Genomic DNA, 19677 nt, shown 5'->3' on the forward strand with positions numbered 1-19677 from the left:
ATAAATACAATCAACTTATAAACAGGCGAACGTTAGTACGTAAATGTTGGCTATTAACGGTGACACTCAAGACAATGGAAAAAATGAACAACGTCTCCATATATGGCCCACACATCGGAATCAATTAAAAACTATGACAATTGGCCACCTCCAGCTAGGTAAAGTACAGACACCACATAGTGTTCCATGAATGGTACCTGTGCAGTTCTGGGTGTTTATGCAAAGTTAAATGTGAAAAGACACGATTAAGGCGAGCTGGATGAAAATTTGATCCTGCTACAGTTTCCTGCTGATGAACACTTTCTTCCTTAACTATCAGAGAGAACACACAGCCACCGGGCTCTCTGGTGCCCCAGCAAATATGGGAAGGGTTTCCAATTACTCTTGACTCTTCTCGAGTTTCTGGTCTTTTTATTTCCCCACCACCTCTCATAGTCTAACGAGGCTGAAGAGACAAGTCTGTCTGCTCAGTATCACTGACAAACTTTCAGATCATCAGACGGGATACCAAGGCTGCCCAAAGCCGGAGCCCAGAGGGTACATCTCCTTTACCCACCGCCTCTTACCAGAGAGAAGAAAAAAAAGAGGGGGGAAATTGGGAGGGGAAACAAACAGAAAAGGACGGTCTATCCCACCAAATTCGGTGACAAAGATTTAAGCCACTTGGATAGTTAATTGCCAACCTGGTACTTCATAATGAGACCTGACAACATCAACCCTAGGACCGGGCTAGTGGTGGCTCTGGTTAGCGTCTTCCTGGTGTTTGGTTTTATGTTCACGGTGTCTGGAGTGAGGGGGGAGACTCTGGGAGACATTCCTCTCATTGCCATCGGACCTGCCATCTTCTTGCCAGGCTTGGCTGCTATCCTCTTGGCCAAGAAGACGGACGGATGCTCCAAGTGGCCGGCCCGCTGCTGTCGCACCACCAAAGGAGATGCCGAGGACCAGCTCCTGGGCGACCAGAGCGACGGGGGGAGCTGCCAGGACGTGTCCAAGGTCAGCACCAGGACCCAGACTCCCGAGGTCGAGAACGAGGGGTTCGCCGTGGACTCCAAGAGCCTGATCAGGAAGAGCGACCAAGAAGCGGCCAGGAGATACCTGGAGAGCTACTATCCGTCCGGCGCCTTCAACTACTGCGTGTTCGACCGGCTCTGCTCCAACCGGGACAGTGCCTTCTACACCAGCGTCTACTCTACCCGGGACAGTGTGGTCTACTCTCCCAGGGACAGTATGGTCTACAGCAGGTATTACTGCTGTTACCCCAGCCCGGGAGAAGCCCGGCACGTTAGACTTTGCTGGGACTACGAGACAATAGTGTGAAGCGAGCTCCGAGATGTTGGAGAAATGGTGCAAACTTGAACCCAAAGTGCAGCCGCCACAGCCGAATAGCAACTCCTCTTAACCAAGTTCCAAAGCTTAGCCTTCACCGTTGGGTGGTTTTATCGACAAACGGAGACCTGGATTTTGGGTTGTAGCAATTAGAGAAGGGGGAAAAAAGGGCGTGTATTGTGGATTATATTAAAGGTGGCACTAGGGCAATTGGCTTTTAAGTGTTAAGATAATGTGCAAAGTTTGTTCAGTAGAATCTTAACCTTTGCATTTCTCTGCAGCGATTAAATGTGTTTTAACTTATCCTTTTATTCCCCACCCGTGCCTAGATTTTAGACTAAAGCCTGATTTGTACTCGTTACATTTTTACAGGAAAGTTTGCCTGAAGTATGTTAGAAGGAGCGAAGTTTTTGTAAATCCGCATTGAGGTTGCAGTTTATAATGACCCAAACCATAAATAACATTCAATTTTTTATTTACCTATTTGATGTAGTTTTTCTCTCTCTCTATGGACAGTTTGTTTATTGCTGGAGATCTTGGTCGGGCAGCTGAAGGGTTTCAGTTTGTGACTAGAGTGAACCTTTTTTCACTTTTACTCGATTTTTCATTTAAAGGGAAACTTAAGTGGGGGGGGGGGGAGTGGCTAAAATTATTGTTGTTTGGGTAGGGAGGGCCAGTTATTGTGTTTGTCACAATATCACGCACAATAATATATTTCGGGGTGGTTTATATCACTCGGTCGTGTGTTTTCGTAAACAAGTTTTAAAAAAGCTTGCCAAACACTTTTTATTGATGACACTTCCCCTTTAAACGGAGTGTGTTTATTTCAACAACAGATTTGCTATGGGGGGGATGAGGTGCGGGGAAGGAGGGGGATGTGTAATGGGAGAAACGTTAATCTGCATTTAGTCAATAGAAATGGTCAGTGCAAATGTTGGGCCAGAATTTGCTGTCAAAATAATGGTGAGGCAAATGGAGCTCGTCCTTATTTATGGGTAAATGGTACAGCAACTTCAGGCGAGGAGCAGATGCGCGGTTAAACGCGGATCTCCAAACATTGCTGTCTGAGTTGCGCTGCTCCACCGTTAGCTTTGCGAAAGCAGCATCTCGCTCTTAGCCTCCCTTTTTTTCAGGAACTTGCTGTATTTTCCCATTAAACGTGCCCAGAAAATCTAGACATTACAAGTGTAGGGACCCTTTTAACGACATGATAAGTGTTGATGACTGCCAATCAATCCCAGGTACCGAAAATTAGCTATTACAAGTGTGGAGTCTCATTCCTTCAGGTTTTGAAAATTTTGGGAAGATTTTAAAAAATGTCAAATTTTAAATTTTACATTTTGTTTTCTTAATTTTCCTTTTTGTCTCTCTCTCACAACCTGTCTTTCCCTCTCTTTTTATTTCTCTTTAGTACCTGATTTGACATTGAATTCACCCTCTTTAATTCACCCTCCTTCTCAGATTTATTTCCCAATCCATCAATCTCATTGTTTAAGGAGATACCCAGTTACTTGCCCTGTTCACTCAGGTCCCAAATGCCCTCTTTCCCTCGCTGCCCCGTTATCAGCTCGCACTTTCAGCAACTTTGTGGGCAAAAATTTTTGAGCTGAAGGGTGCAGAGGCCAGTCTAACTAACGGCAGACGCAGTTAGATGTCCCGTTACAGCAAATTCTGGCCCGTTGTCTGTCCCTCCCCTCAAAGTACCGTCTGGCTATTTTATTTAAGATTAATGTTAGACATCCTGAACCAGATTTAACAATTGAAACTTTAAGTAAATCATTCAAAGAAAATAAAAATAACTTTTTTAACATGTTCAAGGTGAAATAACTATTGAAATTATAGCACTGAAATGCACCTGCAGTGCCCTCGTTCGTTCTCTCGCGCTCTCTCGTATCGCATCCATTTTGCTTCAAGTGCTAGAACGAATGATGGGCCACAGAGAGAGGCCAAATAAAACTGTGAGAAAAAGCAGACTTTAGCAAAAGGTGCAAACCCGAATGAGAAGGGATTTTGGTCTGGATTATCTCCGTGTTATAGAATAATACAGCACAGAAGGAGGCCATTCAGCCCATCATGCTTGTGCCGGCTCTTTGAAAGAGCTATCCGATTAGTCCCACTTCCCCTGCTCTTTCCCTATAGCCCTGCAAATCTTTCCCCTTGTTAATGTATCATAGAGCTATTCCTACAATTAAAGAGAACATGTCTCACCCATGCTAGGTGTGGAGAAATGCAGTTGTGTCTGCACGTTAAATAGTAATTAGGAGTGACAAACTGAGGTGCGAAACTCTATTAGAACTCAATGCAAATTATATAGAAGTGGATTGGAATTGGCAGTTGTTTGGTACAAGACAACAGGCTGAGAATGATATAAAAATGCATGATTATGAATAGGTTTTACTGACAAATGAGCAAGAAAAATAGATACTGCAACTGTGGAAGCATAATTTTGGCCTAATTAAAGCTTTCCCCCTCCCCCCAAATTAAAACTATGCTCTGATGTTATTTTGCTTAAGCATAGAAATACAAGTTTTTTATTCGTTCATGGGATGTGGGCATCGCAGGCGAGGCCAGCATTTATTGCCCATTCCTAATTGCCCTTGAGAAGGTGGTGATGAGCCGCCTTCTTGAACTGCTGCAGTCCGTGTGGTGACGGTTCTCCCACAGTGCTGTTAGGAAGGGAGTTCCAGGATTTTGACCCAGCGACGATGAAGAAACGACGATATATTTCCAAGTCGGGATGGTGTGTGACGTGGAGGGGAACGTGCAGGTGGTGATGTTCCCATGTGCCTGCTGCCCTTGTGCTTCTAGGTGGTAGAGGTTGCGTGTTTGGGAGGTGCTGTCGAAGAAGCCTTGGCGAGTTGCTGCAGTGTGTCCTGTGGATGGTACACACTGCAGCCACGGTGCGCCGGTGGTGAAGGGAGTGAATGTTTAGGGTGGTGGATGGGGTGCCAGTCAAGCGGGTTGCTTTGTGCTGGATGGTGTCGAGCTTCTTGAGTGTTGTTGGAGCTGCACTCATCCAGATAAGTGGAGAGTATTCCATCACACTCCTGACTTGTGCCTTGTAGATGGTGGAAAGGCTTTGGGGAGTCAGGAGGTGAGTCACTCGCCGCAGAATACCCAGCCTCTGACCTGCTCTTGTAGCCACAGTATTTATATGGCTGGTCCAGTTAAGTTTCTGGTCAATGGTGACCCCCAGGATGTTGATGGTGGGGGATTTGGTGATGGTAATGCCGTTGAATGTCAAGGGGAGTGGTTAGACTCTCTTTTGTTGGAGAGGGTCATTGCCTGGCACTTATCTGGCGCGAATGTTATTTGCCACTTATCAGCCCAAGCCTGGATGTTGCCCAGGTCTTGATTCATGCAGGCACGGACTGCTTCATTATCTGAGGAGTTGCGAATGGAACTGAACACTGTGCAATCATCAGCGAACATCACCATTTCTGACCTTATGATGGAGGGAAGGTCATTGACGAAGCAGCTGAAGATGGTTGGGCCTAGGATACTGCCCTGAGGAACTCCTGCAGCAATGTCCTGGGGCTGAGATGATTGGCCTCCAACAACCACTACCATCTTCCTTTGTGCTAGGTATGACTCCAGCCACTGGAGAGTTTTCCCCCTGATTCCCATTGACTTCAATTTTACTTGGGCTCCTTGGTGCCACACTCGGTCAACTGCTGCCTTGATGTCAAGGGCAGTCACTCTCACCTCACCTCTGGAATTCAGTTCTTTTGTCCATGTTTGTTTGGACCAAGGCTGTAATGAGGTCTGGAGCCAATTGGTCCTGGCGGAACCCAAACTGAGCATTGGTGAGCAGGTTATTGGTGAGTAAGTGCCGCTTGATAGCACTGTCGACGACACCTTCCATCACTTTGCTGATGATTGAGAGCAGACTGATGGGGCGGTAATTGGCCGGATTGGATTTGTCCTGCTTTTTGTGGACAGGTCATACCTGGGCAATTTTCCACATTGTCGGGTAGATGCCAGTGTTGTAGCTGTACTGGAACAGCTTGGCTAGAGGCACAGCTAGTTCTGGAGCACAAGTCTTCAGCACTGCAGCCAGGATGTTGTCGGGGTCTGACAATAGAAAAATAATTTAGGGTAATATGCGCTATGGTCGGTGATCCCAAAGAAGCTTCATGTTCCTCCTCCTTTGAGTACAGAGGGAAATATGGCAGGGAATTCATATTGCCCATCCCTTGTTGTGGTAAGTGGGTGAGCCTGGGATGTGGTTAGGCACGCACATCCTCAGCTCCCCCAGATACCTCACTTGATGGTCTGGGCCACATTTGGAATGCAGCTCTGAGGTAATAACCAGTGTTGGTCAAAGTGGTCCATTTATACGAAGGTTGCCAACTCTGGATGTATTCTGGAGGTTTCCTCACATGACATCCCGCCTCCGACCGCCCCGCCCTCTCAAACAGCCTTTTATTTCCCATCTCCAATATTTTTATAACTAAAATCAAGAAGTGTTCAAAGAAATTTGTTTTAAAAAACCATACAATTTTTCTTAACGCCCCGATGATTTTTCTCGGGGGTGTTTGCTCGCAGCAGTGTCCAGGAGATTAATCTTTAATTCCTGGAGACTCCAGGGCAATCCTGGAGGGTTGGCAACTCTAATTTATTCTGAAAAGACTGAACAAGTAGAATCACACAGCAGCCCCTCACCTCCTCAGACGCTCCCATCCTGCCTTGAGGTAAAACAAAATTAGGAAAATATTTTTTTAAATAAAAAATCTCTGCGCATCTGCTAAGATGTTGCATGCCAAGTTTTTTTTTAGAGATCTAAAATACATATTTTTCTCCATGTTATTTCTGATTGATGCTCAAAATGGCCAGAAGAGATGGGATGATTTTTGAGTTGGAACAATTAAATCTGCTGGATAGGGGGATCAGGTGGCTTTGGGATCCAATCGGTTTGGAATTAATTTGATTTTTGGAACCGAAAAGATTATGTTCACTGGAACTCAACATTCAGTCCATTTTTGGTGGAAAACTAATATTCATTAGAAATGGTCCATAATTACCCTGGGTTTATAAAGAAAGACTTGCATTTATATAGCATCTTTCATGACCTTAGGACATCCCAAAATGCTTTACAGCCAATGAAGTACTTTTGAAGGGAAGTCACTGTTGTAATGTAGGACATGTGCAGCCAATTTGCACACAGCAAGCTCCCACCAATAGCACTGTGATAATGACCAGATAATCTGTTTTTCGTGATGTTCGTTCAAAGATAAACATTGCCCAGGACACTAGAGAGAACTCCCCCCTGCTGTTCTTCGAAATAGTACCATGGGATCTTTTATATCCACCTGAGAGGGCAGTCAGAGCCTCAGTTTGACGTCTCATCTGAAAGACGGCCCCTCCGACAGTGCAGCACTCCCTCAATACTGCAGTATTGAGGATCAGCCTGGATTATACGTAAGTCTCTGGAGTGGGATTTGAACCTACCGACCTTCTGACACAGAGGCAAGAGTGCTACCCGCTGAACCGCGGCTGATACCTTACAGTCACAAACAGCCGCTGAATGACTTTATTTTGCCAACTTAGCTGACGTTTATCACTACAAATCAAATATTAGATAATGGCATATCTTGGTTTTAAAAGGAAAGGAGTATATTGATATCTTTGTTTAAAAGTCTTGCTGTTTAAATTTTTTTTGGGTGCTATTTGTTGATAATTTCACCCCCCCCCCCCCCCCACTCCCCGTGCAGGACAATTCCTCAAAATAACATCTAGTTGAAAATCTTTCCTGTAAAATAGATCATGACTACTTGGTAATCATCTGCAAGTAGATTTCGAGCACTATGGCAATGCAGATAGTAAATGTGTGGTAGGGCACTAGATAGTTAGAAATGTTACTGTATTATGTTCTCAAAATGAGCACGTTGTCTTTAGGAGTGAATTGTCTTATTTTTGTTAAATGTAAATTAAAAATAAGATTGTACAATTTCAGTATCTAATTTATTATTAAAATTCCATAAATATCTTAGCCAGTTTTGTTCATTTTTTTTGTTTGGCGAGGGAGGCAACAGTTTGCACTCGTCAAGGTGGGGCATGTCACTTTTGGGGAGCAGAAGACCCCTAGTTTCTGATTGGGTCTTTAGCACGACGGTTTTACAACTCTGCAGTCAGCTGTGGAGCGTGCAGCAACTCCAGGGACATCTAGTGTGGATGGGGTTGCCAACTCTGGTTGGACGTATTCCTGGAGGCTTCATCATGACCTTCTGCCTCCAACCGCCTCGCCCAGTCAAACAGCCTTTTTTCCCCATCTCCAATATTTCTATAACTAATAAGCAAAAGTGTTCAAAGAAAATGGGAAAAAAAAGCTCTTTGATTTTTCTCCTGGGTTTGCTCACAGCAGTGTCCAGGAGATTAATATTTAATTCATGGAGACTCCGGGACATTCCTGGAGGGTTGGCAACCCTATGAGTGGAGCTTTCTATGCCAGAGGCCCTAAGAGCAGTCAGTGCTACTCCCATGGATGCTCAGATTGTTGCCACAGAGGTTCTAGAATGAGTGTTGACCCCTCTTTGAAAGCTCAGCTTGGCTTTACTGATGAACATCCAAGAAATACCTGAAACACTGCTTCAGCATGTGCTTGGTGATTACTCGGGTGGATGTTCGCACCTCATTACACCTGTGATCATGGGGTCCTGGAATACTGCAGAGTGACGTGAACCAGGGCTCCAGAAGATAGCCTTGATCACCCAGGAGTCTGCCTGAGTCGAACAATGTTGGGAATATGAACTGCCATAAGATGAAGGCATCATGACATCCATGCACGGATCAGTCCCTGGCACGGCCTTATTATGCGGGCGGATAGATCAGTGTTAGGCGTCTCAAGTGTCGGAAAATTGCGTGGATGTCGAATGACGTAAATCAGGCCAGCATTAATGTCACTTTAATTCTCCATCTCACATCCTCTCTGTCCTCGACCTCCTAAACTGTTCCAATGAAGCTCAACAGCACCTCGTCTTTTGTTTAGGCACTTTACAACCTTCCGGACTCAACATTGATTTCAATAACTTCAGATCATAACCACTGCTCCTATTTTCTCGGACAACAAGTGCTGTTGCCATTTACAGCTCCTCTGGACCCATCGTTTGTTTCTTCATTATCCTATTACCATCTTGCACCATCATCCCTTTTGTCATTTAATCACTTCTGCCCTCCACCCTATCACATACCCTTTGTTCTCCCTCTTACCCCCCCCCCCACTCCCCATTTTCCCTGACTCTTCTTACTTATAAACTGTTAAATCTCTAACATCTTCCAGTTCTGATGAAAGGTCATTGTCCTGAAACGTTAACTCTGTTTCCCTCTCCAGATGCTGCCTGACCTGCTGAGCGTTTCCAGCATTTTCTGTTTTTATTTCAGCTTTAATATGTTGGGTTCAGACAGCTGCTTTCGGTGCCTAATAAACGCTCACCAGAAATGCATGTGATACATTAAATGGGCGGAGATCTAGCACCATGCCTCCCCATCCCCTTTTCATATAGGTTATGCTGACCTTACACACAAAAATAGTGTGTAGTAATCGTAAAACATGGACTTTAGTATCCACATCAGGTACAGGATAGAAGGGTAGAGTGAGCCTTATTAAGTCTCTGGTCCTGCACTACTGGCCTGGGGCAACTTACTGCAGGTACAGAAAGTAAAAAAAATATTCTGTACTCGAGCGTTAGTATCACTTACCCTGATGAGCATGAAAAATATCACAAAGAAAGGTGAGGAAAGGCAATTTTTTGCTTATGTATAATGCCCATTAGATGTTAATGTGTTGGATGAGTGGGGCAATGCATTGGCGTTGTGACATGTGCCTTGATTGTCTGGACATGGTTTTTCACCCACGCAGTGGAGCTAATTTTTACCTTCGCTGCATAGGAGACAAACTGACAGAGCAGATCGCCCGCTCGTTATAGAACCAGACCAAATTTTCACTTTCCTTGAAATCAATGGAAATTAAAACCAGGCGGATTCTATTATGGGCGGGCAATTATAGTTGGTTTACTGCCCAAGGTGAAAACGATCTCCAGTGAGTTTCTCCTCTTAGCTGTGCCGTCAGGAATAGATACTGAGTAGATGTTTGGCAATTCCGAGAAGGAAGAAATGAGAATTTGCAAGTGAGTCATCTCAGGCCCAACCGACCTCGAAAGTCCCAGGGATAAATCATCCTCTCCGACAGTCAGAGACTATATAAATGCAAGTTATTACATAAATGCAAGTATTATTATTTATAGATAAGACTTACTTAAGTTACTGATGGTAGCACAGAAAGAGCTATCCAATTAGTCCCACTCCCCTGCTCTTCCCCATAGCAACTCGCTGCATAAAAATGTTTCCGCATCTCCCCTCTGGCTCTTTTGCCGATCACATTAAATCTGTATCCTTTGGTTACCAACCCTTCTGCCAGTGGAAACAGTTTCTCCTTATTTACTCTATCAAAACCCTTCATGATTTTGAACACCTCTATCAAATCTCCCCTTAACCTTCTCTGCTCTAAGGAAAACAATCCCAGCTTCTCCAGTCTCTCCACATAACTGAACTCACTCATCCCTGATACCATTCTAGTAAATCTCTTCTGCACCCTCTCTGAGGCCTTGACATCCTTCCTAAAGTGTGGTGCCCAAAATTGAACACAATACTCGAGTGATTTATGAAGATTTAGCATAACTTCCTTGGAGAAGATTTTGAGGCCTTCCGCCTGGCAAAACTGGACGATCGGGCAATGAAAATCATAGGGAGTGACTTATTGCCCTGTTCCTGTCGTTGCTGTAACTGACACAATCTTCCCCCAAGTCTACCGCTGGGCGGCCAGAGTGCCTGCTTGAGTCAGGCGGTTAGCCCTTTTAATATGTTTTTTGCAGAGAAAAAGAATGACAGTTTCAGTGAGTGTCTTGACCCAAATAAGGCTATATTTTCAGATATGAGCAATCTAGATTGACACTTCAGTGTCCCACTGAGGGAGTGCTGCAATGTCAGAGGTGCCTTCTCTTTCAGATGAAACATTAAACCAAGGCCCTATCTGCTGATTCAGGTATGTGTAAAAGATCTCCTGGCTCTGGTTGGAGAAGGGCACAGAGTTCTTCCAGTGTTCTGGTCAACATTTGCCCATCAACAAACAGCACCCAAAAATAAACAAAATCAGTGGTCCTTTATCTCATTTGCTGTTTGTGGGACCTTGCTGTGTGCAAATTGACTGTGACATTTGCTTGCATAACAATAGAGGCATCCTGAAGATGTGAAAGGTGCTATATAATTGCCAATCATCTTCTAGTGCCACGTGTTTCAGTAGGCCCAATACACATTTTATTTATCGGTAGATTCCATTGAGTAATTTAACATTGTGGCAGATATTATTGAGAGACTAGCTACTGATGCATTCTGGGAAAGTGTGCAAACTACACATGCTCAGACTGCAGAATCTATTTTTCGATTTAGAGTTACTGCACTGGGCAGAAACATCAATTACAAGCTCAGGTTAGTGGGAGGGGCTGAGCCCTTCAAGTAAAAACTTTAGCAAAGATATTGAAAGGCACAGAAGACAATTCAATGGATAAATTTCAATCATGCAATTTGTAATTTTTCGAATTTATTATTTTGTTTAAAACTTTGTTTTGGACATTAGAAATTTCAGTTACTGAGTAAAAAGGCAGACTTTTTTTTTCCAAAAAGCATTTGGTGTGATTCAATTGGTTCACCAACAAAGTGTGACAGTGAAATGCTGACATAGGTTTTTTTCCCCATTATAAATTTTTACATAGTCTTTTTTCATTGTGACACGTTGACATATGGGATTTCTAGTATAAAGGCGTGACACAGGATCTAAGAGTAATGTAGACAGGAAGTGCGAGACAGTCACAAAACTTTCAATAATATTTAGATATGCTTTGGAATGTTTATGGAGCCCAATATATGACAATTACAAGATTTAAATCTTAGATAATGAGCTACAACTCCTTGATCCCCCCAACCCACAGATCCTTTTACACTGTGGCCTTTTACACTCGGCCTCTATTAAGCTGCAAAAACTGGAGGGAGAAAAATAACTGCTGGCAGTTCCCTAAATATTACTGAAAAGATTCCTCTGTACTTGACAAAATGTGACTATTACAAAGATAATTTTTCCAGAACTAAGCAGCCTGCAATGAGAGGAGCAAGACAAGGAATAACTTGTTGACATGTCAGTTCCCCACCATTTTCTGCAAAAGACATCACAGAACTGAAATCACGTTCTGACAGATTCCTTTCCCCATTTGCATTCTTTTTCCACAAGTACGCAGAATATATTTCCTCCATCCTGACCAAGTGTAGAGCTCTTCAGAGTACGAAATATTGGTGTGTTTCTCTGTGTGTCACATAAAACACCCGCTAGTGAATTACATGGCAATAATCCAATAAGGAAGATTCAAATGATGGCATGAACCATGAGGTTCCGCACCTATGAGGGCGGCCTCAATCAGGACCTTGGGTTCATGTCACGCTACACGTAACCCCACCAGCAAGGGGGAAAAAAAAGGTATCTGTTTTTAATATTCTCTCTCTCTCTGCCTTTTGGGTCTCTTTCTCTCTGTCTGTGTAATGTGTATTCAGTATACTGGGACCTACTGTTTTCCGTGGCTAACCTGTCTGAACACCAACGACACCTTTGATTGGTGTGATGGTGTCCCAGCCTAATATAAGATATGCGATTTGAGAACCTCATTAACTACTCACCTGACGAAGGGGATAATCTCCGAAAGCTTGTGATTTTAAAATAAAATTGTTGGACTATAACCTGGTGTTGTAAGATTCCTTACATTTGTCCACCCCAGTCCATCACCGGCATCTCCACATCATGAACCATAAGAGAAATGTTTGAGTGGTTTATGTTCTAATTCTGAACAATGTATTAAATTCTTGCCTTCAAATCATGTACAACTGTTTCTTACTATGTGTGCATAGTACTAATATCAATTTGTATACTTGTATGTGTGTGTATATAATATATATATATATATATATTATATACACACACATACAATTATGAGGGGCACAGATAGGATGGATACTAAGGAGCTTTTTCCCTTCGTTGAGGGTTCTATAACAAGGGGACATAGATTCAAGGTAAAAGGCGGGAGGTTTAGAGGGGATTTGAGAAAGAACTTTTTCACCCAGAGGGTGGTTGGAGTCTGGAACTCACTGCCTGAAAGGGTTGTGGAGGCAGGAACCCTCACAACATTCAAGAAGCATTTGGATGAGCACTTGAAATGCCATAGCATACAAGGCTACGGACCAAATGCTGGAATATGGGATTAGATTAGACAGGGCTTGATGGCCGGCGCGGACACGATGGGCCGAAGGGCCTCTATCCGTGCTGTATAACTCTATGACTCTATGACTCTAACATCATTAAAAAACAGATTATCTGGTCATTATCACATTGCCGTTTGTGGGATCTTGCTGTGCACAAATTGGCTGCCGCGTTTCCTACGTTACAACAGTGACTACACTTCAAAAAGTACTTCATTGCCTGTAAAATGCTTTGGGATGTCCTGAGGTCATGTAAGGCGCGATATAAATGCAAGTCTTTTTTTCTTGATGACTTTACTCACAATATTAAAAGTTTCTTTCTTGCAGCAAATTACAACAAAATTCTCTAATTGTAAATTTTTTATTTAACTATTTTGTAATTGTTGAGCACAAAAGTCGAGGACCCTTTCCCCTCAGAAGGACTCTATGTAGCACAGGAAAGTCTGGAAATATTAAATGACTTTTACTTGATTGTTTTAAACTATAGATTTGTGGGCTACCAGGAGTTGGATTGAAGATCATTGCTCAACACCCCAGGAATAACGCTATATGTCTCATTCTCTGACTCTGGGATGGACGTGATGTTTTCTGGCTGTGCTTTGTTCAGCAACGGATTCGTTGGGGTATTCGCTGATGTGTTTGATGATGAACTTTGTTTCCCTTCAAGCCAGTAAGTCACCATGTCACCCTTCCCCTGCAAATGACAGAAGATGTGAGGCAGATTACATATAATTTACAGCATATAAACAGGCCATTCGGCCCAACTGGTCTATGCCGGTGTTTATGCTCCACACGAGCCTCCTCCCACCTCTCTTCATCTCACCCTATCAGCATATCCTTCTATTCCTTTCTCCCTCATGTACTTATCCAGCTTCCCCTTAAAGGCACGTGGTAGCGAATTCCACATTCTCACCACTTTCTGGGTAAAGAAGTTTCTCCTGATTTCCTTATTGGATTTATTAGTGACTATCTTATATTTATGACCCCTAGTTTTGGCCTCCCCCACAAGTGGAAACATCTCCTAATAGAGTTCTTTAAGATTATGAAAGGGTAGGTGACCCCTCACCCTTATTGGATTTATTAGTGACCATCTTACATTGATGGCCCCTGGTTTTGGACTCCCCTCTGAGACTGTACAGCCCACCTCATGCTAAAGATGAATTACACAGATGAAAGCCATTCCGAGCAAATGCAATCAAGCTTGGCTCTGCTTACATTGACTTTCTCTGAGATATGGGCACTCAACCTGGAATGCAAATTAAAAATAACTTTGGCGCGCGGAACTATTAGCCTGGTCAGAGGATCAAATTAACTCACGACTCAGAAGTTTGATTTGATACTGTAACAAAGCTCAACATTCATTCAAAAAAATTGTTTTGCTCACATCATCATACTTATTTTTCATTTGTTCCACTAAAATTCTTCATATAACGTGAGGTTAACATACCTTTATTTGCAATGCACCACGACATGCTAAGATGTATCCTCCAAACTGCTCCAGTAGACTGTTTGTGCTGGAACTACATTGTATCTTCAATGCTAAAATATAAAGCAACAAAGCAGTTCAGTACTTAGAATCATAGAATCTTACAGCACAGAAGGAGGCCATTCAGCCCATTGTGCCTGTGCCGATTCTTTGAGTTATCCAATTAATCCCACTTCCCCCGCTCTTCCCCCATAACACCAATAATTTTTTCCTTTTCAATACTTCAGGCCTGTTGCACACCACCTCCGATATATTTTTTGCAAGCCGACTCGAAAATGTGAGAATTTTTAAAAATGTACATTCCCCCCACCCCCCCCCCATTTTCCCGCAGTTTACCTCGTCCCCCAATAATTACTCACCTCCACACATACGAACATAGGAACATTGACAGGCAGGATCAGCTGGTCCATCAAGCCTGCCCCACACTCATGATGTTAATTGTATCATGTGATTTATATCAGGTGGTGCGTGTCAATTGGGTAATCTCTTGTACCCTTTTTATGTGAGAGCTTATTGAGGGTGTGGCGTGGGTGTAATGCGGGGCTCTGTGAATAAAGGCTTGGAAGTAACTGAAGATCAGGCTCTAGTGTTCCATCCTTCACCACTTGGCTATCCAATTTTATAACAATGATGCCTGCAGCATGTCTACTATTATTGCCATCAATGACTTCTAGTCTATAGGCTTTGACTGGCAGCCCATGGCACAGCCTTGGACATAACTAAGAGGTGAAGCACTTGACATCCTCTCTTCCATCTCTCCCTTTCACTGAGCTCACTCTATCTTTGTCCCTCTCTTTCTCTTTTTTTTTTTAGCAGTGTGGATAGTGAAGAATATATAATTGTTGACTGAGGTGAAGATATACAATTATATAAACAAAATGAGTATTGACACCATTGCGTCAGCCAATGAGTTGGAGGCAGGGCGGGACTTATGGCAGGACTCACAGCAAACAGTCAATTTTACAGCAAAGTCTATTTACTCAGCAAATAGAGTCTCTATGAACTACAGCAAACAGAACTCATAACCGAAACTATAGCAAAGTCTCCCGATAAAAGCAGGATTATTTCTTCAGCAAAATGCAGTGAGTGGAGGATAGTTACATAATACAAATTATGTGCGTAAATTCAATCCCACTTACAGCAGGGCGGTCTTCAGCCGTGATTGATGGGGGAATTACCCAATCATCTCCATTCTGGCCGGGAATAGTGGTGTCACTATATGTAGCCTACTATAAAACAGGGAGGTCTAAGGCACAGCCTAGGGTCAAATGCAGGCTGTGAGCTTCTTTGATCCAGTCCTTGCAACTCCTCCTTATGTGTGAAGCTCACTGCAGCACCTTTTTAAGCTGTTTAAAGTTCCCAGGCCTGGAGAACTGGAAAAGGCTACTTACTGCTAGCTGGGTTTTGACTAGTCAGGGAAGCAGCCTCCTCCAGTCCTTGCAATTTTAGAGAACTGATGTGTTCTCGCTCTGTCTCTCTCTCTCTCTCTCTCTTTCTTTCTTTTGCTCCCTTCAGTATTTGTCTATATGGGCATCATTATTCAGAACACAGGATTCAATTGTGTCAAAACAATTATCAGTGCAATATTCAGAAGGTCCTTAATCTTGGCAGCAATGTAGTTTTGTTGATGGCAAATTCTGTCTTAAACACTCTGAGGGTAGATATTTATCTTCACTGCCTGGGCAGCAATCTGGTGGAGCCAATCACCTGCCTGTTATAGAACCTGCCCGTTTTCATTCCACTTAAATCGATGGCCCACCTCCACACCATCCATATCCACACCGTGGAAATTAGCAGATGAACTAGACAGTTACTATACACCAAGTCCCTTTCCCCAAGGCCACACATCCCTCTCCTACCATTTCACTGTTCCTTATCCCACTTTCTGCGAGCAAGGGTGGTGGTGTTTGAGTGGAGAGATTGCTGCATAGCCTGCACCTGAAAGCACAATTGCAATGTCCACCCACTATATGCCGGGGCATTAGACTTGTGGGGGAGTCCAAAATTAGGAACATAAGGTAGTCCTTAATAAGGAATTCAGGAGAAACTTTTTTACTCAGAGAGTGGTGAGTGTGTGGAACTCACTACCACATGGAATGGTTGAGGCACATAGCATAGATGCATTTAAGGGGAAGCTCGATAAACACATGAGGGAGAAAGGAATAGAAGGTTATATTGATAGGGTGAGATGAAGTAGGGAGGGAAGAGGCTCAAGTGGAGCATGAACGCCAGCATAGACCAGTTGGGCCGAATGGCCTGTTTCTGTGCTGTAAAATTCTATGTACGACTGGCAAAATCTCTATTAAGCCACAACCCGACTCCCTGATTGCCAACTTTTGGAATTTGGTAGGGGATGCGATCAACTTCAGAAGATTTCGCTGGGAACAGTGAAGGAGAATAAACATTCATAAAATGCAATCTACCTTCACTTGTTGACTCCATCCTGGAAGCTGTGTTTACGGTATCACCAAATAGGCAGTATCTAGGCATCTTAGTCCCAACCACCCCTGCAACCACTGGTCCTGCAATTAGGAAAGTTACAAAAACAGCGTTCAGCGTCATTGCAATAGTTACATGTGCAAAATGGGTTAAAATGAGACAATGGAGTATTAGTAAGATGTGAAAGGATTCATTATGGTACTCTCTCACGTACTTCATTAACTGGTGTCTGGGTCACATTACCTGAGTGGATTCCAGCCCGTATCTTGAGTTTTGTCTGCGGTTTGTGTGGAATTTTGAAAGTGTTACACACAGCTACCAAATCCAGGGCCATGCTTGCTATCTCATTTGCATGACCAATGCCGTTTTCCTTTGGCACCCCTGAAACTACCATATCTGCGAAAAAAAAAGTAGAAAATCATTTCAGAATAACATCAGAGTATTTTGAAATCTTACTTTTTAAAACCTCGGGGCCTGGAAACTCTGGGCCAGAATTCAGGCACGGTGATAGCGACGGGACTGGAAGTTGGGGCCTAACCTGTCTCTGTTGGCTTTGCACCCCATTGGATGCAGCCACAGCAAATTCTGCTGGAGAGGGCATGCATGGGTACTTCTGCATGCCCCCACACCACCCTCCCTTTGTTTGGATTTCAGTTTGGGGGGGGCAGGATGATGAGGGGGGCCCTCACCCCGGAAGGTCTAAGGCAGGCCTAGGTACCGATCTAGGCCTTACCAGGAAGAGTACAAATGGCAATCAAACCCTAGATTGTCCATTGGTTCTTGGCCTTACCGTGCGGCCATATTGATCCATTTGGCTGCACCATTTTACTATAGGGTCGCCAACTCTGGTTGGACGTATTTCTGAGGGTTTCACCATATGACCACCCGCCCCCCAACCGCCCCGTCCCATCAAACAACATTTTTTTCCATCTCCAATATTTTTACAACTGACAAACGAAAGCGTTCAAAGAAAAAGAAAAAGAAACAGTTTTTTCTAATACCCCATGATTTTTCTCCCTGGTTGCTCACAGCAGATTAATCTTCAATTCCTGGAGATTCTAGGACAATCCTGGAGGGTTGGCAACCCTATTTTACCAGCTCAACCCTACATTCCAGATTTGAACAATATCTGAATGGTTACAGTATCCTTGTTTCTAAATCCCTCCATGGCCTCGCCCCTCCCTATCTCTGTAATCTTGTCCAGCCCTACAACCCTCCGAGATCTCTGCACTCCTCGAATTCTAGCCCCTTGCACATCCCCGAAATTTATCATTTCGCCATTGGTGGCCGTGCCTTCAGCTGCCTAGGCCCTAAGCTCTGGAATTCCCTCCCCAAACCTCTCCGCTTCTCTACCTCTCACTCCTTCTTTAAGACGCTCCTTAAAATCTACCTCTTTGACCAAGCTTTTGATCATCTGTCCTAATATCTCCTTCTGTAGCTCGGTGTCAAATTTTGTTTGATAATCGCTGCTGTGAAGCACCTTGGGACGTTTTACTACGTTAAAGGCGCTATTTAAATGCAAGTTGCTGTTGTTGCAAAATAAACAATTGACTGCTTAGATTTTTAAAAAATCTAGTTACAATACTTACATGCATCTCCTATAGTTTCTACTTTGTAGACATCATAATTGTCTATAATTTCATCAAAGGTTGTGTATAATTTGTTTAACAATTCCACAACTTGATATGGTGTACTAGTACTTGACAACTGTGTGAAGCCTTCAATATCACTGTGAAGCAAAGAGAAAAATGTATAAATATACTATAAACTTCTTTACCCAGGGGATGGTTAGAATTTGCCTCAACTACCACAAGGAGTAGTTGAGGCAAATAGCATAGATGCATTTAAGGGGAAGCTGGATAAACACATGAGGGAGAAAGGAATAGAAGGTTATGTTGATAGGGTTAGAAGAAGAGGGAGGGGAGCAGGCTCGTGTGGAGCATAAACACTGGCATGGACCAGTTGGGCCTGTTTCTGTGCTGTACATTCTATGTAATTCTATGTGAAACTCACTGCCAGCCACATGTCATAATCTGGTACACCTGAGCAATAACCACAAGTTGTTTTTATGCAATAATAGGTTACATTACATGAATCTTTACCGCAATTACCTCCTCTCCACTTGCACAAGTGCTCTTTCTTCATGTACGAGCCTAGGCAGTTACTATTGGCAGTCCATCCAACCACAGGGGTCATCACAGCTCAACCCAATACTGTCTGTACAACCAACATGCTGAAACCTCCACTCCCACCTTAGCCGAGATTAGCTAACTCAGCACAGATGGGTGATCAAGTCTGGAGGTCTTCCTGAGCCCTACAACCCTCCGAGATCTCTGCGTTCCTCCAGTTCTGGCCTCTTGCGCATCCCACATTTCCTTTGCCCCATCGTTGACGGCCATGCCTTCAGCTATCTGAGGTGTATGGCTTAGTCCCTGGGCCACCGTATGAACACCACATTGAGATTTCAAAATGGTTAGCGGCCTCCTCTCACCAGCTTGCTGAAGAGGCTCAAACCATGCAGTGAGGGAAAGGAATCAAAGGACAGAAAAAAATCTCAACCTTAGAAGGCATTTGTACCATAGAATCATACAGCACAGAAGGAGGCCATTCGGCCCATCGCGCCTGTGCCAGTTCTTTGAAAGAGCTATCCAATTAGTCGCGCTCGTCCCTGCTCTTTCCCCATAGCCCTGCAAATTTTTCTCCTTCAAGTATTTATCCAATTCCCTTTTGAAAGTTACTATTGAATCTGCTTCCATCACCCTTTCAGGCAACGCATTCCAGATCATAACAACTCATTTCGTAAATTTTTTTTCCTCATCTCACCTCTGGTTCTTTTGTCAATTACCTTAAATCTGTGTCCTCTGATTACCGATCCTTCTGCCAATGGAAACAATTTCTCCCTATTTACTCTATCAAAGTCCTTCATTATTTTGAACACCTCTATTAAATCTCCTCTTAACTTGCTCTGCTCTAACGAGAACAACCCCAGTTTATTTAGTCTCTCCACGTAACTGAAGTCCCGTATCCCTGGTATCATTCTGGTAAATCTCCTTTGCACCCTAAGGCCTTGACATCGTTCCTAAAGTGTGGTGCCCAGAATTGGACACAATACTCCAGCTGAGGCCTAA

At 43.6% G+C, this 19677-nt stretch overlaps 2 protein-coding genes across 2 annotated transcripts in view; one reads left to right on the top strand and one right to left on the bottom strand.

The window, feature by feature from the left end:
- The first annotated feature begins 457 nt into the window (after positions 1–457).
- LOC137320589 (transmembrane protein 215-like) lies at positions 458–1870 on the top strand. The gene has a single exon (XM_067982271.1). The coding sequence runs from the start codon at positions 697–699 to the stop codon at positions 1318–1320; it is 624 nt and encodes a 207-aa protein (XP_067838372.1). The 5' UTR covers positions 458–696; the 3' UTR covers positions 1321–1870.
- An 11096-nt stretch (positions 1871–12966) lies between these two features.
- The window catches only part of LOC137320671 (atrial natriuretic peptide receptor 1-like), a 50215-nt gene continuing 43504 nt past the window's right edge, over positions 12967–19677 (bottom strand). The window contains exons 19-23 of the mRNA XM_067982350.1: positions 18139–18278; positions 16793–16945; positions 16534–16632; positions 14072–14163; positions 12967–13318 (exon numbers count right to left, since the gene is read on the bottom strand). Coding sequence (XP_067838451.1) covers positions 13121–13318; positions 14072–14163; positions 16534–16632; positions 16793–16945; positions 18139–18278 — 682 coding nt within the window. The 3' untranslated portion in view covers positions 12967–13120. The remainder of the gene's footprint in view (positions 13319–14071; positions 14164–16533; positions 16633–16792; positions 16946–18138; positions 18279–19677) is intronic.

Source organism: Heptranchias perlo, chromosome 4 (genome assembly GCF_035084215.1).
Source record: "Heptranchias perlo isolate sHepPer1 chromosome 4, sHepPer1.hap1, whole genome shotgun sequence".
NCBI classification, from domain to species: domain Eukaryota; kingdom Metazoa; phylum Chordata; class Chondrichthyes; order Hexanchiformes; family Hexanchidae; genus Heptranchias; species Heptranchias perlo.

What these genes read in the sequence shown, in the direction of transcription:
- LOC137320589 (XM_067982271.1), top strand. Translation starts at nt 697, where the DNA reads ATGAGACCTGACAACATCAACCCTAGGACCGGGCTAGTGGTGGCTCTG.